Source organism: Euprymna scolopes, chromosome 41 (genome assembly GCF_053919585.1).
Source record: "Euprymna scolopes isolate OS-2025 chromosome 41, ASM5391958v1, whole genome shotgun sequence".
NCBI lineage: Eukaryota > Metazoa > Mollusca > Cephalopoda > Sepiida > Sepiolidae > Euprymna > Euprymna scolopes.
Window position 1 is genome coordinate 21061248 of NC_136522.1, and position 24448 is coordinate 21085695.

At 32.9% G+C, this 24448-nt stretch overlaps 1 protein-coding gene, 1 non-coding gene and 2 pseudogenes across 2 annotated transcripts in view; 2 read left to right on the forward strand and 2 right to left on the reverse strand.

The window, feature by feature from the left end:
- The window catches only part of LOC145266401 (uncharacterized), a 109335-nt gene extending 95572 nt beyond the window's left edge, over positions 1–13763 (forward strand). Inside the window, exons 4-6 of the mRNA XM_080122047.1 lie at positions 3501–3623; positions 10315–10472; positions 12932–13763. Coding sequence (XP_079978173.1) covers positions 3501–3623; positions 10315–10472; positions 12932–13617 — 967 coding nt within the window. The 3' untranslated portion in view covers positions 13618–13763. The remainder of the gene's footprint in view (positions 1–3500; positions 3624–10314; positions 10473–12931) is intronic.
- On the reverse strand, positions 4223–4295 carry Trnac-aca (transfer RNA cysteine (anticodon ACA)). The gene has a single exon. It is a non-coding gene; the product is annotated as a tRNA-Cys (tRNA).
- LOC145266864 (5S ribosomal RNA) lies at positions 8223–8339 on the forward strand (annotated as a pseudogene).
- Positions 13764–22676: 8913 nt separating the features above from the next.
- Positions 22677–22796, reverse strand: LOC145266754 (U2 spliceosomal RNA; annotated as a pseudogene).
- Between the last annotated feature and the right edge of the window lie 1652 nt (positions 22797–24448).

Sequence of the window (24448 nt, forward strand, 5' to 3'; positions counted from 1 at the left end):
AACTGCTAGATTTTGGAATATCCTCCTTGGTTCTTGCTTCTTTGACTGTACTAACACGCAAAAGTTTAAATGTAATGTGAATAGACATCTCGCTACTTAACTCCCTACAATCCCCTATTAGACAAAAAGAGTAACTCCTTACATCCAAGTGACAATACACCTTGTTTAGGGTGAAAAAAAGTTAAAAAATAAAATGTATCTGAATTGAGAATTTAGAACAGAACCGGTAATTGTGTTGGAATCGGAAAAATTTTGGAATCGTCCTATCACTAGTGCTTGCCTCTTTTTGCCTCAATTTTTAGCTCGAGTGCAAATGTTGGATGCTATACAATACGTTGTGCTGATCATTTGAAAAAGGCAGTCCTTCAAATTAATGCCAGCAAACAAAAAAGGGGAATAACTTTCCCACATTTATAGTATCTATATGGACTTCAAGATTAACCAATTAATTTAACAGTGTAACAAAAGACCAGAAGGCTTGTGGATGGTCGAGACATAATAGGTTGATGATATACATAAAATATAGAAATTTATATGAAGTTCGCACTCAAGGAGGCCAGAAGATACAAAGATGTTCTGAAAGCCAACTTAAAGTGGGGCATCAATACATACACATCGGAGACCAAGACAGGCAGACCATCGCCAAAAGCCACAGCCATCTTCAAGGCCAATCAATGTGTGGACCTCGAGGAGAGAGAGAGAGAACGCCCTCAAGTCAACCTTCAAAATGGAAATGGAACTATCTCCCCTTACTGTGAAAGATCAGCCACCTCCTCACACACCAAAACCTAGAACATGATGACCACCATCCTGACCGCTGAGGGATCGCCAAGAGAAAAATATTTTCATATATTTTTTTATGCAAGATTCACTCCTAATCTAATGAACCAATCATTTTGGAATGCCGTTACTAGTCGTAAGAGTGGGTAATATGGGCTATATTTAGTTTTATATAAAAGGGTTAAAATCTCTTAGTGAAAATTTCAAATGCCTTTAATTTGGGTGAAATTTGAACAGTAGGTATTAGGTATCAATAAGTAAATATTCCCCAAATTTCAGTTTCTTTACATTATTTTTAAAGAGATTTTGGGGCACATAATGTGAGCATAATTTGAAAATTAGAATATTGCAGATTTGCCTGAAATTCGATTCATAGTCACTAATTAAAAAAGAGTTTATAGTCAGCTAACATACTTCCTAACTTCCGGCCTGGCTGCTACCAAAACCGATGACAAGACAAAGTTCCTTTACTTTTATTGGTAAAATCCATTGAAAGCGGTCGGTGGTTCTATGAGAAAATAAAGCTGTGTACACATTATAAATGTTTCGTTTCTGTGTCTTATGTTATACATTAGTACATTAGGGGTCATTTCGAGTTAAAAGTTTATTTACTGCACTCATCTGGACTAAAGAAAATCATGATTTAAATGTGTATGTCTCGTCTAAATAACTAACGATAATTCTCTGATATGGCCGACAAGACGGGTGATCAAAAAGTCAGATCGAGCGTACCGGAAAACGAAATGAGATCAAATGAGGTCTCATTTCGTTAGTCTCATTTCGTTTTCCGGTACGCGGTACGCTCGATCTGATTTTTTGAGTTTTAAACTTCGGACTTTACAGGTAAATTTCTAAAAAAAAACACTACTTTTTTTTTGTTTTAAATTTGAATATATTATTTATTGATCTTTTATTTTCATTTTGTGATATATAAAACTTGAGTAAATTAATTATTTACTTTTTAATAGACATTTCAAAATGGGGGGGGGCGTGAATTAAAAAATACCGTTTGTCTAAAATATTATATTTGGTTTATTGGAAAGAGCATAAAATTTCACATTGACCCTGAAAATATCGTAAAAATTGAATCAATAGAAAAATTTTGATAGATTTTTAAAGTTTAAAAATTAAAAAATACTTACCTCGTAAAATTCAATTTATTTCATTACTGTTTTTTTTTTCTTTTTATTTTTTTCTTTTTTTTCTTTTTTTTTTCTTTTTTTTAAATAAAAAAAAAAGTTTCTCTTACTTTTTATACAACTTTAATAGTTTATTTTGGAAGTATAATCCATCAAGAAAATAAACAACCCACTTTTAAAAGAGAAATTACGAGTTTTTTATATTTTATTCGCAGTTTCGTGTTAGGGGTGTTAAAAATTCCCCCAAAGTTCTGATACACCTACCGGCGGTGCCGACCCAACGTGTACCTTTTTGTGATAATAGGCTTCAAGGCTATTTGTACAATTAAATGGCAAATCTGCCCAGTATATAATATACATGTATATAATCAATTAACACCTAAGGCGGGGCAAATACCGTAACCAGGAGGTAGGAAATCGTATTTCACATCGTAACCTGGAAAAACGTATCTTAAGGCCACTGTATCTCGAGGTTCTATTGAATTTTAGGTGTGTCAGAAATTTCGTGAAAAATAGTGAATAATTCCACCCAACTTATAACATAAGCTTATAACTCCTCGAAAAATGTAATTCAAGCCCTAATTTTTTTTTTTTTCAATTAAAGAAGCAAGGACTAAAGTTTCATTAAAAAACAAAAAACAACGCGTTTCTTTTTTTTTTTTTTTTTTTTAATGTTTTAAACTTCGGACTTTACAGGTAAATTTCTAAAAAAACACTACTTTTTTTTGTTTTAAATTTGAATATATTATTTATTGTACCTTTTCTCTTCAATTTGTGATATATAACATTTACTTTTTAATAGACATTTCAAAATGGGAGGCGTGAATTATTCGACCCTCTATCTTTCCAAGCTTATAACTACTCGAAAAATGTAATTCAAGCCCTAATTTTTTTTTTTCAATTAAAGGAGCAAGAACCAAGGTTTCATTAAAAAACAAAAGAAAAAACAAACAACGTGGTTTAAAAAAAAAAAGTTTTAAACTTCGAACTTTACAGGTAAATTTCTAAAAAAACACTACTTTTTTTGTTTTAAATTTGAATATATTATTTATTGACCTTTTCTCTTCAATTTGTGATGTATAAAACTTTGGTGAGTAAATTAATTATTTACTTTTTAATAGACACTTAAAAATGGGGGGGGGCGTGAATAAAAAAAAAAACGTTTGTTTAAAATATTATATTCGGTTTATTGGAAAGAGCATAAAATTTCACATTGACCCTGAAAATATCGTAAAAATAGAATCAATAGAAAAATTTTGATAGATTTTTAAAGTTTAAAAATTGAAAAATATTGAGTTCGTAAAATTCATTAGTTTTTTAAAAAATAAAAAAAATATATTTCTATTACTTTTAAAACAACTTTAATAGTTTATGTTGGAAGTATAATCCATAAAGAAAATAAAAACCCCACTTTTAAAAGAGAAATTACGAGTTTTTTATATTTTATTCGCAGTTTCGTGTTAGGGGTGTCAAAAATTCCTACAAAATTTCTGATACACCTCCTACGTATATGAAAAATCCAGATGTTCAGAATTGTTTTGTTTTAATATACCTCATTTCTATATTTTATTTCACTTTCAGTCATAATAAAATCTTACCAACTTTGGAAGCGGCGCCAGAGTTTTCTGCTACTTGTATGCTGCACATTGTGAAATGCACCAAGTGCAATGGTCAGCAACAACGAAGGATTCTTCAACCCAATAAGTAAGCAAAAAAATTTTTTTTTCTTTTTTAGCTAATCTTTATATTGTAAATATAATATTTTTACTGTTTTTCCCCCTTTCTTCCTTTCTATTTTCGGTTTTTTCTTTTCATTATTTCTGTCTATTTTTCTTTTTATGCCTTTTTCTTTCGTTTCAGTTTTCTTTTTTGTTTTTCCTTTTCTTTGTTTTTTTTATTATTGAATTCTTATGCAATAAAAAAAACATGTATTCGTATAGCTTTGAAAAACATTTCTTTAAAATCAAAACCTATAAATAATTTATAGTGTTAAACGTGATGTTAACGTTTTTTAGCCAAAAAATTAAAAAAATAATCTTTATAAAACATCCTTAAAATGTAGGGGAGCTAATTCTGAATTATTTTACAACATTTATCTCCCTTGTCTTTGAAAAATGATATTTTTATCGTCAGCATATACAACGCCGAATCAATACCATTAATGCTTACCTTGTGAACTCTGAGCATGGGAAATTCCCATATGCACAAAACAAAATCACTGAAAAAAAACAAAACAAAAAATACCCTAACTGAGGGCAAGGATAATGAGTAAATGTTGGATAAAATGATGGTTACAATTATTACGAACTTGCCAGAATTCGAACCTGGAATCTTCTGATCTGTAGTCAGACGCGTTATCCATTGCGCCACAAGTCCTGTCCATATGCCGAAAGATGTTACCGCGACTGTGCTAAATCCCGGTGACAATGTCACGAAACCGCCCAAAAACCTTATTTCTGGCTTTTTGTGTGACTCGGCGTTGTTCGTTATGAACCATATATAGATGAGGATAATTTATGGACTCACACCTTTCAGGGAAAAAAAAAAGAATTTTTCAATTCAGTGCATCCGTTCAAAAGTTTTATTGGTGTGTATATATATATATATATATATATATATATATATATATATATACACACACACACACACACACATAAATAAACAAACATTTTAGAATTAATAGCATAGATAACTCGACTATTTTATTTACCTCCTCTTCAGGAGATTAGACACAACGTCAGCTGTGGTTTTGAAAAACCAGTGCTTTAGGATTAACGCATTTTGGCTTACAACAAAAAATCTCTGAGCAACGCCGTCTGCATTTCCCAGTTGGAATGCCTAAAGCAATTAGCAATAAACTAACCCCTTCTCAAAGAGAAGTAAAGCCTGGAAACGTGAATAGAACGATACTTCAGGCCTGACAACAAAGTCCCTCTTGGACTGATTGTCAAGGACATATCTTCAACTGGTAAAGAGCATACTTTGCAGGTAAAGTAAAAAAGTTTGCTTAATGATGGTTTCCAGTTTTTAAATCAGAATTTGACAATCAACGTTTATCCAAAAACAATTACCTATTATATTTTAGGTAGGATGTGTTTCACCATTTTTATTATAAACTAAAAAAGAAAAGAAAATTGGTTTTATAATTGTAATTTTTTTATTACAAATAATCAAATAAATTTTTTTAAGGATGGGGGTACATTTTTTTTTCTTAGGCAATTATGCATTATTTTAAAATAAAATTGATTAACGCTCTTAACCAAATGTTTAAAAACAAGTGAATTAAAAATTCTGTCAAAATCTATGTGCTATAAAATTATGAAAATCTTTCTTTTTCTTAATTTTTGAACAGTCAATTTCCGATTTCAAAGCCAGAAGGTGACACTAAGTAAACTGTTTTTCCCTTTAATTGAATTCCATTTTCATTATGTGAATTACATAAATTGAAAAATACAGGGTGTTTCAAAAGTCTTGGGAACATAACGATTTTTAATAACTCAAAAACTATTAGGAGTTGAAAAATGAAATTGGTACCGTTGGAAAGGTTAAAGTTTCAAGTTTTGTGGGGAATCTTCAAAGTTGCTCAATATGAGCAATATTCGTCACACAGCAGACATCTAGTCGATAGTCCATTTCCTGCCAAACGTGTTCCAGCATCTTGACGTCAATGGTTCCCACAACTGCCGTTACTCGAGCCTTTAGTTCGTCAATATCTCTTGGAAGAGGCAGCACATAGACTTGTTGCTTGACAAAGCCCCAAAGGAAAAAGTCACACGGGGTAAGATCTGGAGACCTAGGAGGCCAGGGCATGAGAACGTCCTCACCTCGCCCAGATCTCCCAATCCATCTACCAGGCAGCCTTGTGTTAAGAAACTGCCTTACTCTAAGACTCCAGTGTGGTGGTGCACCATCTTGTTGAAAAATGAAGTCATCAGATTCTGCTTCTTCCAACTGAGCCATTAACCAGTCTTCCAGCATGTTGAAATAGGATTCACCAGTGATAGTTGCCTCTTCAAAGAAGAACGGTCCATAGACACCTTTCTTGGAAATTGCACAAAACACGTTCACTTTTGGTGAATCTCGCTCATGCTCAAGAAGTTCATGAGGATTCTCAGTACCCCATATGCGTGTGTTATGCTTGTTAACTTTGCCATTCAGATGGAAGGTCGCCTCATCGCTAAAAACAAGCCGGTCATCAAAGCCGTTATCTTCCAACTTCTCTTGCATTGCAATGCAAAAGTCACGGCGAAGTGGCTTATCAGTGTCCTTCAACTTTTGGACCAACTTGAGCTTGTAAGGTACCATTTGCAGTCGTTTCCTTAAGACACGCCAGGCAGTTGCTGGAGCAAGCTGAAGTTCCCTGCTGGCTCTTCTCACTGATTTACCGGGGCTCCGCTGAAAGGCTGTCCGAACTTGCTCAACTGCATTTTCTGAAGTTAAAGGGCGACCTGTTCGCTTGCTTGGGCACAAACACCCATCTTTCACAAATTTAGCATGCCATCTGACAATGGATTTCCTTTCAGGGGCTTCTTTTTTAAATTTCCTGCAAAATGCACGCTGAACACATGTCCACGATTCAGTCTTTGCAAATTGGAGGACGCAAAATGCCTTGTCTTGTTTAGAGAACGCCATTACCGCACCTGGAAAGATAAGACGAAAATCATTAGTATGACCAAAAACTTGATTAAGCAAGCTTTAAAATGGCACCAGTTTCATTTTTCTACCTGAAATAGTTCATGAGATATACGCATTTGTAATGTTCCCAAGACTTTTGAAACACCCTGTACTTTACTTCATTTAATGAAAAATCACCAAAATAACTTTAGCAATTAAATATTGCTAGCAGGCCTATCTGACATTGCCCAGGACAAAATTGTAACATTTCTATTATTACTTCTACCACTCTCCCTTTTTTCCTTTTTTCTCCTCCACCCACTCCTCTATCTGAGCACAGACACATGCACATACACACAGACAATTTGAGAAATATGTCAACATAAAAGAATTAATTTCATGAAAAAAAAAAAATCAATTACTTTCCTTTTAGTGCATAAAATGGTTGGAAAACAGAATTCTGACTAAATCTATGCTAGTTTAGGATCACAGAATGAATACTTTTTTTTAATAAATTTTTGATTTTTATTCCAGGCAATGGTGATCAAGAATATACAAACTTTGTGGGTGTTTGTTGTGAATTTTTTTTTAAATTTTAGTTGTGTGTGTGTGTGTGTGTGTGTGTGTGTATATATATATGTGTGTGTGTGTGATGAGAATAATGGAAATAGTATTCCGATGAAATAGAGAAATAAAAAGGAACCAACTGAGTTATGTGTTCATCAACGTTTCAACCTTTATTTTGAGACTTCTCGAAATAAAGATGAAACGTTGATAAACACATAACTCAGTTATTTGAATCGGCCCAGTTGTTTTTGAGTCCAATGGTAATAAACTCACACACACTCACAAAGTTCCTTTAATAGGAGATTATATATATATATATATATATATATATATATATAAAAAGGAACCAACTGAGTTATGTGTTCATCAATGTTTCATTTTTATTTCGAGACTTCTCGAAATAAAGATGAAACATTGATGAACACATAACTCAGTTGGTTCCTTTTTATTTATATATATATATATATATATATCCTATTAAAGGAACTTTGTGTGTGAGTTTGTTCCCTATGGACTCAAAAACAACTGGGCTGATTTTTATGAAATTTCACAGGAAGATACTTTATGTGCTTGGCAGTGTTCTTAGATAGGTTTTGTATCAGTGTCTTCGATAAGTATTGATAATCAAGAAAATCTGATGAAAAAAGGAACAGGAGATTTTGACCAAAGTTAACACCTTACACAGCCTAACATAACAAGTGCATACCACACAAGCCGAAACACAAGACATATAAAATCAACAGTAGGTTCTTTGATATGATAGGGGCGCATTCAAAATGAATGTTTCTGTTTAGAACACAATTGAAGTATAATACTTGACTTTTGCATTTTAAACTTTAATTCAAGCTATTATATGTAAAAAAATTTTTTTTATAAAATCAACAGTTGGTTCTCTACAGTGCAATGTTAACTACAATGTATTGTGGATTAAGTGATTGTGAGAGGCATGTGAAGCTTCCTCTGGTGCACTGCAAGTTTTTCCAACTAGAGCAAGCAATCGATCGATTTAATTGAAAAATGGACAACTTCACCAATTTTGATGACAGTAAAAATATGGGAATGTGAAACATTTGTTGATGATCAGGCAATGTCGGGTCTGCCTGCTAGTGTGTGTGTGTATGTATGTACAGTGTAATCACGTTGACACACCAGTTTCCGTCAGATCACCGAAGTTAAGCAACGTTGAGCCTGGCTAGTACCAGATGGGTGACCATTTGGGAATTCTAGGCGCTGTATGCACTTTCTGTTTATCTTGGCATTTTTTTCAATCATCCTGAACCTCCACTTGCCACTGGTATGCAACAATGTCGACTCAGGAGAGATTGCACAACTCTTGCCACAAAAATTTCATGTGCAGGCACCCTTTTCCGTGGGTATCCATAGTCTGTCAAGACTGAAGGAAACTTTTTTTTTTTTTTCATCTATGTACACACACAAAGCAACTGCCCTACACTTGGCCTTTTGGTCAAGATCAAAGTGTAGTATCTGTTCTGCAGATGCTGCACTTCCATTTCTTGTTCTCTTTCGGTAGAGGAGAAATCCTTCACAACTGAGACAATTTTTATTTTTGTACCTTTTCTCCACGTTAAAAAACGACCCTGGTGTCTAACTCTGTCCCGTGGGGAGGCATAGTAAATAGGTACATAATAGATTATGGTAAGTTTTTGGTTTACTGATTCCACAATTTTTATTGTTAGTATAAATGTGTGAGTGAAGAAAGTAAATTTTTGCTTTTAACTTTATATTTTTTACAAGATAAGCATTCTCTTTTAGATTACTGAAGTTGAGTAATGTTGAGTCTAGTCAGTACCAGATGGAAATACTAGGTGGGAAGATGTTGATACCTTCCTACAAGAACTACAGCGATAACGTCATTATCTTTCTTGATTGAGATACACATACAACTAAGGACTACCTGTGAATTTAATAGTCCCTAGAAACTTTCCCACCTGTGGAACACGTTACCACAGGAATGTTTACCTACAGACTACAGCATGATCATTTTCATGTCTAGTTTCAAATCTAGTCATCCTGTGAATTAATCACTGTGCTCAATTCTTTCACAGTACTGTTCCATCATCCAACTGAAGATCTCACTAAGCCTTATCCTCAAGTTGCGTTTGGCCTTGGTGCGTGATGATCAATTTATATATATATACATATATGTTTCTTTCCAAGAACTTCTCACCTGTGGAACGTGTTACTGTGGAAATGTTTCCTTACAAACTGCAACATGGTCGTTTTCAAATTCAGTGCTAACAAATATCTGTTGAGTCATTCTGTCAATTAAGTGTAGTTCTCAGTCCTTTCATAGTAATGGCCAATCATCTATCTGAAAATCTCTCTAACCCTTATCCTCGAGTGGCTTTAATATATATATAAAAAAAAAAGGTCAGATTGACTGAGTAGTCAAACGTAAGAATTATTTTTGGTCCCTCAACAAAAGGAGGGACGACCTGTAAATTCACCCTTGTCCGTTTGTCTGTCCGCACTTTTCTCAATAACTACGCCTTGAATTTTTTGGAAATTTGGCACAAACATTAAACATGATATGAGTAAAAAAGTAATAGAACAGATTTTCCGGGAAAACTGTTTTATCCCCTAGGGGTGCCTTTCGGGTTAAAATGGTTAAAATTGACACTTTTTGCTAATAAAAAAAATTGATGTCTTGGATTTTTATAAAACTTTCTAAAAAGTTGTAACTAACTGATTTCTATATAATTTTGTTTGTCTATATACTTCGTGATAACTCTTGTGTGTGCCCCAAGGACTCTTTTAGGGCTAATAAAAACACTCCATTTTGGGGACTGTTACCATATTTGTCCAAAATTTTCTGTTTAGCAGTTTTGCATGATGCTGAACTCAAATTTGAATATGTTAAGGCCTTGGGAACTTTTGGGGCTAAATGGTGGGAGGGGGGGGGGTCAAATGATGGACTTAGTCATTTTTTTTTTTTTTTGTATGGTACAGAACTCAAATTTACATATGTTAAGGCCTAAAACTGCACTGTTCATTTTCACCAGGATTTGACATCCCCTGGGGACTTTTAGGGCTAAAGGGGTGGGGGGGTCAAATGATGAACTTAGTCAATTTTTTTATGCCTCATTCACTGTGCACTCACAGGGGACCATACATACTTCACTTGTTATAATTGAGGTCTTTTGTTCCTTGCTCATCATCTATATTAACATGTTTTTCTTTTCTTCTTCTTCAGGTACAGCGATTCTCTTCTTGTACATTTTTTAAAGGGGATTCCGTTAGCAGATATTTCTCAACTGGATTTTAATATTGAAAAAGAACGCTACAAAGTCACAGGCCTCGTCCAATATACTCACAACCCGGATCATTTTGTGGCTTGGGTTAAATATACAGGTAAGTAAGCTTGATTTGTCCTCATTCTTTGGATTTGTATTCTACTATTTTGTCGGACTCTTTTAGAGTGTCAACCAAAGCTAAGAACTTAGTCAGGAGTCCAAAATATTTCAGATTCAATTTTGTGTGTGTGTTTTGGAGTGATTTTTGTTTTTCAATTAGAGTTCCTCATTCCGTATTAGGTTTTAAAAATAGGTTAATCGAAAACTCCCACTTTGTCATGGCCACCAAATCTTAAATCAGAAATTTCAGCCTAAAAAAAAATCTGCAACACTATTTTGGGCTGCTTTGACAATTTTTGGGGAGGAATATCCTATACTGGATACCTTATTACTACAATGTTTAATTTGTTAAGCTGTATAAAAATGCAAATTTGTAATGTACTTAAATTTTGTTTTATAAAAATCAGTTTGAATTTAACAATTTTTTGTAATTTTTGGATTCTTCAAATTATTTGAAATTTCAACCTCCAGGAGTGTAACATTTTACAACTGAATTTTATCAAGTACTCTATCAACTATGACACGGGTCTTTGTGGACTTGGTGTGGGCGACACTCACAATACAATTACAAATTACTTAGGACTTGTAGCTAGTCATGGCTGACGGAACAAGAGCATGCCATTCCCATGTATTTAATAAAGGTTTCCATTTGAAATTCCATGCAAATTCCCAACCCTAGTTGAAGTAAGCATCCCTAATGTTGCTGGCCTTAACGGAGCAGAGAGGGAGAAAATAACAAAATACCAAGGACTTGACCTATTAACTCTGGATGCTGACTTTTCAATATCATTTTCCGACCCTGGTGTCTAAGTTTTTGCAATAGTAAAGAACTAAACAACCTCAAATTGTTTTTCTTTTCATTGTTTAATGTTCAAAAAAAAATTCCAAATAATTTTCATTGTTTTATGTTTAAAAAAATTTAAAAATAATTTTAGAGCAAGGAGTGCTCACATGAAGTTGCTCATATTTTACGCAAACTGAATATAAAAAAGAACCCTCTTCTTTGTTGCTACAAAAAGTAGCACACTCCTGAAATACATCTTTTTTTTGGGGGGAAGGGGTCATAAAGCCCAGATTGAGAATTACTTTCTATTGTTGCATTATCTTCCCTCAGAGGGATGTAAATATCTTACAAGTTTCAATCAAATAAAATATATGGTTGGTATCAATGCAACCACAAATCATAACTGAACAATTAAATCCCACTTCATGTTGCCTACTCTTCCCAGGATTGAAAAAGGAAAAAAAAATCATTAAATTTGAAGACAAAAAACTTTTATTGTTATGTTGACACTGCCTTCTCCTCTGCCAGTGACAAAGAGCGAATATCAGAGCTACAGATATCTGAGGTTCTTTAGTTTATCATTCTCTACTCGTGCCGTTCACTGGGAGACTGCCAACTGACTTCTACTTCTCTTTCGGCCCCACCCCCTCTTTTAACCATGTTATCACGCCTGCTTCTGCTACACAGGAAGTTGTTGACATCCTAGTGCACATTAAACTGGGCCCTGACTGAATCCTATTTCTTCAACTGCTAAAAACTACACTTTCACAATATTTAACATTATCTCTATTCTATCCAAAGCCACCCCAACATATAAGGCTATTATCCAAAATGGATGCTAAGCAAACAATAGGATTGTAACTCCAAGTCATTAAGGTCCTGGATATGACCTAAAACTATATCTGATGGTGAGGCCCCACCTTGCAGGCTTTGGGGAGTGTGGAGCCACTCTTTAATTGCCATTGCTCCCGGGTCCACTTTGACCCGGAGTGGTAGTACCTGTTAGGGTCCCAACTATGAGTTAAATAGAATCTGACGTAAAAAAAAAATATACTCCATTAAAAATCATTCCTCAAAATAACTAGATTCAGCATTAAATAACCTGAAAAAGGTTGATATGCCGTAAAACAAAAACAACCAACCAAGCAAGTCATTAAATTAAACCCATTAGGTCTCACCATATAAATTATATTATCTATAAGATAATCTTCATGTATAATAAGATGACTGCAGAAATTCCCCTCTGGACCAAAGTATCATAGTTTTGCAAAAACAGATGCCACATACAAATACAAATCTAGGCTAATAGCCAGTATCTTATGTAGCTTTTGAACATCATTTTATACACATTTGGTCGTGATAATATAATGCTACATTTCATCCTACAAGCAACACCATCACAATCGTAACCTCTTTAGAGGAAGGAGTCCCTATTTTTCTGTCTAAATATTTACTTTTACCACTACTCTCACTTGTCACCGGAACGAATTCAACACATTCCACGGATTCTGTGATTATGCCGACTGTAACTGGCTCGTAAATACATAGACCTAACATAATCTTCACAATTTCCTATTCATAAATAATAAAGGCCCCCTTGCACAATTTATGTAAAATGTTTTAATTAAAAATGAATTTAATAAAATAAATTTTTTTTTTTTTTTTCTTTTCAGAAAAGAAATGGGTCCGCTGTGACGACCTACAAAACCCTATCTGTACATTTATTGTTGGAAAACCACCTGTACCGCCAGAGGAGGTCCACATGGTCATGTGGGAAAAAGTGTCAACATCACGAACGTCTTCAGCTTCTCTACTGGCCAAACAAAGAAAGGCAGCTCCCAAGCCTATCAAGGCATGTCTTCCAGTATCTTCTGTTGCTAAGGAGGCATCTCCTACAAACCTTCTCAAACCATGTCTACCCACCGCATCAGTGCCAAGGGAGGCTCCTCCAAATTTAAATATGTGTCCTACCCCAAACATAGCGCTGTTGAGGGAAGCGCCAATCAACCCCGTGGCTATACCAGTGAATCCTCGCATACCTGAAATGATGTCAATACGACGGGAGACGCCTATGTATCCACCGCCTATCCCTGAGTCTGCCGCGACTCCAATGACTTTTGCAGGCAGATTGAAACGGCCGATCCCTATTTCTCTCTCCCCAGCACCTCCTCCTCCTTCTCCTTTACCGATATCACCAATGACACCCCCTATGTTACATCCCAACTGTGAAAACTATCCTCAGGTGGCTATTCCATTCCGGTGTTCGAACCCTGGGACCAAAATAATTCCCGTGAATAATGAAAGTCGATTGGACCGATTAAAGGCTAATTTGGCACTCATAAAGAAATTCAAAAGGTGATCGATAGAATCACTTGTTTTGGGTTTTTCAAAACGAGGATGACGGTCCTTGCTAAAATTTCATGGTCGGGTGGACAATATGGTGATTATGAGTGAAGAGTGGAGTCAATGGAAGGGAGGGAGATGTGGTCAGTGATAATGGGTGGGTATTACAACTTCGTCTTTCAGTTTGGCCCGCATTTTAAAGCATTCTGTGGTATAGTACTCTGGCCTGTTGGTAAAATGTCCTTTCTTCAAAGTGACGGACTCTTTCAAACAAGTATTTTCTTTTTTTTTTTTTTTTTTTAATATATTTAAAAAAGAAAAAAAAGATAAAGATGGAAATGTACTGGAAACAAACAACAATTTTTTTTTTTTTTTTTTTTTTAAATAAACAATAAAAAAAAATGGGGGTTCCCTCTCCTGAAAATATATATATATAAAAAGAAATCATCTTAATAATGGCCAATGTTTTAAGAACATTAAGAGAAAAGAGTCTTTGTATTCTCTTGAGGCAACTGGTTTTAGCACTGCTTATACATACAAACAATATACATAGTGTGTGTGTGTGTGTGTGTATATATATATATATATATATATATATATATATATATATATAATGAAAATTGTTTATACATTCATCAACATTTCCTCTTTATTTCAAAACTTTTTCAAGATGACCAAATAAAGATGAAACATTGATAAATATATAAAAAAATTTTGCTTTTTCCTTTTATATTTTCTATTACATTGGATTATTATTTCCTTAATTATTATCACATGCATACACACACATATCACGCATACACACACATTACCCACACATATATACATATATACACACACTAAACATGCATTTAAGTTTGGTAATATTATTAAACATTTTAATAATACTAGATGCAATGTCATTATTATTAATTTTTGAGGTATTTTTTTTTTTTCGTTTTAACGTATATTATTGAAGAAAAAACAAAGTGTGATAACGAACAGAAACTATAAGACATTTCAAAAAAAATTTTTCTCTCCTTTACTTGAATTCAATGTTAAAAAAAAAAAAAAAAAAAAGCACACATTAGATAAGAGGATGAGCAGAGAGATAACCCCCCCCCCAAAAAAAAAAACACCCCTACTAAGACATTTTTCAGCCAACACTTTTCAAAATAATTGTCAGCAATGAGGGACAACATCATTTAAAAACGTGGTCAAAAGACCATAAATTACTAGCGAGAATAAAAAAAAAGAATTAAATTTAAAAAAGTGTGTGTGTGTGTGGGGGGGGGAGAAACAATCTTATCGAACACCCATCAGTTGTAAATAATGGCTGTGTTCCTTCTGCTTACACAGAGATGGTTGATGTAAATTAATAGATGCCGCATTGAGAATTTTTAAGTGGGTTTTCAAGCGTACTCTGTAAGATAAAGTTTCATCCATGTCAACTGAAAGACGCCTTTCTTTTTTAATCTCTCTACCCCTCCTCTTATCTCCGTTTTGTCTAATGTGTATCCTGTTAGTTTCCATTCGTAATCACACTTTTCTTTCTTCTAATCATATATGTCAAAATAACTCTAAAAAGATACCTCAACAATTAATAATAATAATGGCACTACGTCTAGTATTATTTAAATGTTTAATAAGATTATCTACCCATAAAAATCTTGTGTGTGTGTGAATGAATGTTCAGATACATCTACTTATGTTTAAGTATTTTATTCAAAACTACATTACAGTTCTATAGATCTAACCATTCCAATTCTGGAGTATAAACCTGCTTAAAGTGGCACATCATTATCTTTAGCATGTTTCAGTAAGCGACCAAGGCTTCCAAACCCCCTGTATTTCCTCCTGTGTCTGAAAACATGTTATACGACATACAGAGGTCTGTACGTGATGTTACCAAGCCTTGATTCCAGTAAAGTAACTGACTCTGAAGGCATTCCAATTATAGTGCTGCAGAAGCTTCAACCAAAACTAGCTCCCATACTTACAAAGCTGTTTAAGCATTGTCTTAAGGAGAATTGCTTCCCAACACCCTGGAAAACCTCATAAGTATGCCTCTTATTTAAAAATTCAGGTGATCGGTCATCTCTCTCTCTCAGTACAGACCAATTTCCTGTATGTCATGAGTTAGTTGCTGGAATCTGTGTTAAATAGATAAGTAGTCAACCACCTCAGTAGAAATGACCTCTTTAGTGATATGCAATATGGTTTCCGTTCTGCTAGATCTACAGCAGATGTGTTAAGTTATATCTCATAGGATTAGTGACTCTCTTGATGGAGCCTTCCTATTTAGGGTAATTGTTCTTGACATATCAAAGGCCTTTGATAGGGTGTGGCATGAAGATCTACTCCAGAAGATTTCCAGCTATGGTATAGCTGGAAATGTCTTAATTATTAAATCATTTCTCTCTGATAGATTCATAAGAGTGGTTGATGGGTAGAAATCAGAAGCTCACAGTATTAATGCTGGAGTCCCTCAGGGATCCCATCCTGAGCCCAACTCTCTTTCTGATCTACATCAATGATCTCCCGAATCACATCCTAAGATCATTTGTAGACATTTATGCTGACAACACTACCATCTATGGCAACACATCAAAGGCCGTAAACGACCAAGTTCTCTCCGATTCTTTCTCCTCTGATCTTGACTACGTGATGCAATGGGGGAAAGAGGTGGCTGGTTAATTTTAATGCATCTAAAAACCGAACTTCTATCTTTACATCAATGTTCTTATCCCCATCTGGCATCAATTGAAATGAATGTCTCTTGACTTGGGAAGGCTCGATGTTTTGACAAGCTTCTGGATCTAACCTTTGCTCCTGATCTGAAATGAAACACATACATCAAATTCATTACTAAGGTCACTGGAAAAATGGTTGGATCATTCTACTGCTCCAGTAGATATCTCACTGCCAATTCAATTCTCTATCTGTATAAAAGCCAAGTACGTCCAAAGATGGAGTACTGTTGTAACATCTGGGCAAGAACTGCTAGAGCTTATCCTGCTTTGACAGAATTCAAAATAGACTTTGTAGCCTAGTGAGGGATGCTCTTATCTCTTCCCTGCAAACTCTTTCCCACAAGAGATGTTGCAAGCCTGTCTCTGCTTTATCATTATTTTCATAGCTCGTCAAGTGCTCGTCTGAGCTCCAATCTATGATCCTTCCTCGCTGAACTTCCACGAAATACACTCGTCTAGCTGAAACCACTGATTCAATAAATTTCCCCCATTCTTTATCTGTGCCTAAACCTAAGTGTAGATTCCATGAACAAAGCTTCTTTCTTAGAACTGCACACCTGTGGAACTCTCTTCTGTTTCACTGCTTTCCAGCTGATTACAATATGATCATCTTCAAGTCCAATGTGAACAAATTCTTGATGAGCTGTCCCCTTAAGTAATGCAATTTACCAAGTTTCCACTACTAACAATTACTACGATATTGTCCAATTGACTACTGTACACTCAGTAACCCTTATCCTCCAGTGGCCTCCAAGTCTTGATATGTGGTGACTTTTTTTCTAAAACAAAAAAGAAAAGACAGCTGAAAAGCTAGTCTGCCATTATGAACCAATTCCAACTTCAGACCTAGCATGGTGAAATCTATAAGACCTCAGTACACCCAGCAGATAGCGTAACATAATTTACAAATAAAATACTTTATATTAGCTCTTGTAGAGCGAACAATCGAGCACTTTATTATTCATCTTTTTAATTAACTTATTATATATTACACACCAACACATATAGGTATTCGTATTTTATGATTTTAATCATTTTCAAATTTTATTTCAAATAAAAAGAATACACAAAGGTATTAAAGTTGCTTTCAGCTATTTTCATGGCAATGTTTAAGTCGTTATGAAACAACACATTTTTTTAAAAATTGGTTCTCTTCAGAAAAGAATTTTCATAAGTACCCAGAAAAACAAAACCAACTCTGATCTTTTAAAAACAAAAAATCCACTGAAAACAAAACAAAATTCCACAAGAATAGATTATAAAATACCTCAGTAAGTTATTAATTCCATATCACAAGAGAAAGGATTAAGAAACACCAAATTTTGAGAGTCTCTTAATCCGGTGTGTATACTTTTTATTTGGAATACGATTTGAAAATTATTTAAGCCATCAAATATACGTATATATATACTCTGCGCGATCTTGCTGAATATTGAGCTTCCAGTGGTTGCAAGTTGATGATTGATCTTTGTGTTTGATTCGGATGCGTATACGGGTGCATGTGTTTGCGTGTATATCTGACATTCTCTAATAAATATACGTGTGTGTGTGTGTGCGTATCTTATAAAAAAATTCAAAGAAAAAAAATCACCCACAACTTATCCCACTCTCGTTAATTTATTTCAACCCAATAGGGCCTTTTCAAATGAGAGAGCTGGTTGAGATTTGCCATCCAACTAAGCAATCAGATCATTCATTACTTGTAAAACGAATCTTAGACAACTCTCTCATTTGAAAAGGCTCTATTGGGTTGCAATAATTGTATCCGGCTAAAGTTTTTGGTTGTTTTCTTTCTTTAAACTTTTAATTTTTTTTGCTTTGTTATGCATTGAGCTCTTCAGAAATTGCTCTTTCCTTTATGGATATAACATATATATATATATATATATATATATATATATATATATATATATATATATATATATATATAACAGATGATTGCTATCTCATGTTTCTCCATCTCTAAAGTTATGGACAAGTAAACGTGATGAGACAGCATCCGTCAACACACATTTATATTATATTACATTACATTATACGTTATATGATGAATATCTTATATACTTTATATGGTATAACATGATAAATATTATGTTATATAACATATCTTATATAATATATCATAATATATATAATGTTATATCTGTTTATTTTGTATAAATGCTTTTATTTATACAAACATTTTTGGCTACATATCTGCATACACATTTCAGCTGCAATCAAGTTAGACTTGGTCAGGCAAAACTGTTAAAATGAGACTGATCAAGATTTGAAGAAAAACATTTCCAAATTTGTATAAATAAAATCTTATTCTAAATAAATATTCATCTCTACTTGTTATTGAGCACTTTTATATAAACAAAATAAGATTCACAGTTTAATTAAATTCCTATAGACAAAAACTTCATCTTGAATACTATATTATTTCTCTCTCTCTCTCTCTCTCTCTCTGTCTCTCTCTCTCTCTCTCTGTCCGTTTGTTTGTAAATGAACTAGCAGTTTGAGCACTGAAGCGATAGGCAAGTGTTTGTTTAATAAGCACTTGATGAGGGACATCTGCGGGCACCGATTTGTAGCCTTGTGGGTAGAGCTGCCAACTGTCAACTAAGGGATTGTAGGTTCAATCCACAGCTAGGGAAAGGTACTTGTCTAGCCACACTGATGAGTTGTGATACAACGAAACAGTAATGTATGTGGATGACTATATAAATGAAGTTCTGATTAAGTACCTATATATATATATATATATATATATATATATAATTTTTTTTTTTTTTTTTGAAGTTACAAACAAAAGAAAAATATATAGTAGTTACTTATGGCAGACTTTGTGTATATTACATACATTTATTATACTGTTTGGAAAATCCATGGCATAACTTTAGGGTCTGTATCATATTTCTCTTTGTTCTTTCCGCTCTTTCTCTGAAACTACTGGTCTGATGTAGCTGAAACTTTATATGAACTTTTGTTATAAGGTGCAGCAAACTATGCATTATGGTATCCATTTTGATGCACAGTTAAGAATTAATAGGGATTAGTATTTAATGCAAACATGAGCACAAATTGAACAATAGCAACCATTGGTTTGACATAAAACACTCATTTTAAATCAATGGGCTGTAACTTTTTGCTGTTTTTAATGACTAAAAAATCTAGTTATATTCTATTTGTCTAGATAATGATAAAAAAAAAAAATTGTACCCATAAGAATCAAGTCTGGAAATGCTTATTATCCAAGTTATAGGTCTTTGAAACAAATACAGATTAACATTTGTTATTGTAAACATCTAATGCGTAGAGTGGTGTTCAATAATGCACTGTTATTGTTGCATGTCGGATTGATAAACACTTGTGTCACATACACTTACAAAACTCCCATTAAAAAAAAAAATAACATCCATAAAGGTTATGAGGCTCAGATAAATGATCTGAGCATCCTAATTAGCAGATTATTTTATATCCAACATGGGGGACTCGGTCAGAATCCTCCGAATGTTGTGTTGGCTCTTCTGATTTCAGGTCACAGAATGAAAAAGACCAAATATCGGTAAATAAATATGAGCAAAACTAATTGAAGAAATGAATCACAAAAAAAAATTAGACAAGTAAGAGAGTGTTGTTATCAAAGCAACCTTTGACGCTCCTTTACACATATCTCTACTTATATATATATATAAAAGGCACTTTGTGTGTGAGTGAGTTCCTTATGGACTCCAAAGTGGCTGGACCAATTTTTTATGAAGTTTCACACAAATGTACTTTACGTGTCTGGCAGTGTTCTCAGATAGGTTTTGTACCAGAATGCCTCCAAAAGATATCGAAAATCATTAATCAAAAAAAAATCTGATTAAAGAAAGAACAGTCTGATTTTGACCAAAGTTAACACTCTTATACAGCCTAACATCACAAGTGTATCTGAGAAGTATTATCACCACAAAAGCAGATGGGTTCGGTGTATAAAATCAACAGTAGGTTCTTTGATAGGACGGGTTCATTCGAAAATGAATTTAGAGCACAATTGAACATGATACTTGACTTTTGCATTTTAGACTTTTTAGAAAAGATTATCTAACTGTAGAGATTACAGGTGAAATTTTAAAAAAATTCTTGGGAAAACCCTTGGAAAATAATCATCCTTTTTATATAATAAAAATATAAATAAATAAATTTAATAAAAGAAAATCACAGAAAAGAAATAAGTAAATAATAATAAATATGAATAATTATTAAACAAACAAATAAAATAATAATAAAAACAAAATAAATAAAAATTTAAAACCATATATGTATATATATATATATGGTTTTATCTATCTATAAAAGTGAAAATGCCTTTGTCTCTCTGTCTTTCTGTGTATGTACACTTCCCTACCAAATAACTCTGTCAATTTTTGGTCTACAGACTTGAGATTTGGAAAAATCTTTTTAATTGGTTTTCAGCCAAAAGTTTAGCTGTTAAGGGATCAAAATTCAACGATTTGACCTTTGAGAACTCTACCAAACTCCTCCGCTAATTTTGGGTCAAAACACTTGAAATTTTGGATATAGGTTACTTGGATATGGATCTAACTTTATAATTTTATTTGAGCCCAAAACAATAAATGTTAAGGGTCATAAGTTTTTAAAAAATTGACCTCTGCGGTCTCTGCCAAATTACTCAGCCAATTTTTGGTCTAAACATTTGAAATTTTACATAAAATATATTCAGATATAGGGCAAGCTTTTTAATCGTTTTTTTTTTTTTTTTTTTTTTTTTTTCTGAAAATTTGGCTTCCAAGGGGTCAAAGTTCAAAAGATTTTACCTTTGCAGTATCTAGCAAACTATTAAGCCAATTTTTGGTCTAAACATTTAAAATTTTACATAAAGGGTTTTCAGACATGCAGAAAGCTTTTTAATGGTTTTGGGCGAAAATTTTGCTGCCAAGAGGTCAGTTGAAAGAGTTAACCTTTGCAGACTCTACCAAAGTCCTTCGCCAATTTTGGGTCTAAACACCTGAAATTTTAGATGTAGGTTACTTGGACATGGGTCAAACATTTTAATTGATTTGAGCTAAAAACAATAAATGTTAAGGGGTCAAGGTTAAAAAAATTTGACCTTTGCTGTCCTTACCAACCTTTCTCTATCGTAGTTAAGGAAGCCTATTATATAGAAAGACATTACGGTACATATGCAGACTTTTTAATATATACATATGCACATAAAGTTATGAACAATACATAGGGCCCGAGCAAAGCCAGGCTGAACTGCTAGTATATATATATATATATATATATATATAATATATATATATATATAACAAACTAAAAGCTAGAATAACTACTATTTGAGAAGCTTAAATATATTAACTTACATATTAAAATACAAATTTAAAAAAAAAAATTGATTTGATATAACTAGAAAGTACTTAAAAAAAAATATGAAGTCTAATTCGGATTCTAAAGAAGGTAGAACTGATCTTATATAAACAAAAAGTTAGTGTTAAATTCAAAACAATAGAATAATTTATATATATAAAAAAAAATTAAATAATAAATAAATAAAAATAGACAATATGACCAAATTTAGTTGAACTTTCCCCATGGTCTAGACATTTTCAAATGGCCTGAAATATGAAATATCGCTTCCTGACATCTTCCTTGTTATGTGTCAACTGTATTCATATGTATACTATCTCCTTTTTTTTTTTACCTCTCGTCTCTTCCTTTCTTCCTCTCCCTCTAAGCGAATTTACAACCCCCCTCCCTCTATATTTATCTTTTCTTTTCTTATAACTTCCTCTAATCTTTTATACATCTTCCCAAAAAACTACCCTTTTAAACCCCTCTTCTTCTTCTTCTTTAACAGCAGTTAAGTTTTTGAACTCCGATTTTAAATTTAAATTCATAAGAACATTAACCATGCCTCAGGTCAGACATGGCAAAATATATTTTTCTTCTCTAAAATTAAAAATACTCTTAAACCTTTTTAATTTTTAATTTTCTTGCCTGATGAGATGGATAATGATAAAAAGAAGTCTGCACATTGTAGCAATATATGACTGTATTTGATAACATTAATAATACAAAATGTAGTCCCTATTTACAATGCCTCCCCACGGGACAGAGTTAGACACCAGGGTCGTTTTTTAACGCAGAGAAAAGGTGCAAAAATAAAAATTGTCTCAGTCGTGAAAGATTTCTCCTCCACTGAAAGAGAACGAGAAATGGAAGTGCCGCATCTGAAGAACTATTTGATAAGCTTAAATATATTAACTTACATATTAAAATACAAATTAAAAAAAAAAAAAATTGATTTGATATAACTAGAAAGTACTTAAAAAAATATGAAGTCTAAAAAAATAAAAATTGTCTCAGTCGTGAAAGATTTCTCCTCCACTGAAAGAGAATGAGAAATGGAAGTGCCGAATTCTGAAGAACAGATACTACACTTTGATCTTGGCCAAAAGGCCAAGAAAGATGATTGTCTGCACATTGTAGCAAGATATGATTGTATTTACATAAATAAAAATTAAAAAAATTCTAATTTGCCTGTGTTTGATTGAGCATTAATCAATGACCCTTGTTGGAATTCAATAATTCTAATCTTTTGAATATTTTTTAACCTGGAATATATATATATATATATATATATATATATATATATATATAATGAATAAATGACAAAAGGCTATATTCCAAAGTTCATGATGTTGACCATCTTATAATTTATTCCTTTAATTCAGTTGACATTTACAATTCTTGACAGTATCTGTTTCGTAGTGCAAAATCCATCACTTAATTATTATATCAACTAGTGAATTTATTTTGTCCTTAACTCATCAAAATGGCAACAATCAATCAGTCAAAAGGAAATAAAGTGCGTTTTGACACGATTAAAATCCAAAAATTGGAAGAGAAGCTGTAAATATCTTGTATGTTTCCATTACGCCATTTTGAATTTTAAAAGAAAATATATAATATATAAAAACAATGAGCTTATCAAAGAGTATCTCTTTAACAAAACAAACTTATCAAGATAGAAACAGCTCAACACTGTTAAGAGGAGCAGTTAAATATATTAATTAAAAGATAAGGATTAAAGGTTTTATATATTTTTCTATTTTTATTATATCTTCAGATCAATATGGAAAACGCAAGAGTAAAGAAACCTATTTAGGTCATGCTATGAGAAGCATTTAGTTTTGCTCTCTTGCTATTGATCTGATGAGCTATAAAATTTATATGGAGTTCTGGTATATTATTAACATGAACTAAAAAAAAATATATATATTTTTCAAAAGTGCTCAATACGTATGTAGAGCTTATAATTATATAAATACTGTAAGGAGTCTACATGGATCACTTAATGCTTTGTCAGGAGTCCCAATATGTATGACAGGTAAAAATAATTAATTTAACTTATCTGAAAGCTTTACTACCGTTTCATGGCATATCCATTCATCAAAACTAAGTCAAATTAATAATTTATTATCATTATAAAACTCTATCTGAAAAAATATTGAGCTCTCAGTATGTACAATGGTTTGCTTTCTTGGTTCAGATTTCATGTGTAATTGACCATTTATAAAAAGTTTTTTTTCTATTTTTAATGTTATTGTATGTATGTATAAGTATAGTTTCTGTTTGTTACTAAATCTGAAGTGCTATTTCATCTCCATTTGCCTAAAGTATATATAATATATATAAAATGTGGCCAGATACGCAACTGTTTACAATGGCATTACCCTATGGGCAGTGTTCATGTAAAAACTGGGGGGAGGGCAAAAAAAAAAACTGTTTACAAATGATGTTTAACATCTGAAATTGTAAAAAAAAAAAAAAAAAAAAAAAAAAAACTCTAAAATTTCTAGTTTTGTGTTCAAAGAACAATCTAAGATGAACATTTTTTTTTTTTTTTAATGCAGTAAAAATTATTTGCTTAAAATTCAACGAATCGAATATGTTTTATTTTATTATTGGAATTTTTTTTTTAGATGAGTAATTTTTATATTTATTTATTTATTTGCAGACTTTCATCCTCATCTTCATAGTTGTTGTTGCTTACGACGTTTCGGCCAACTATTCCTCTGGCCTTTGTCAGGTGGTTAAGAGACTCAGCATCCCTATCCCATC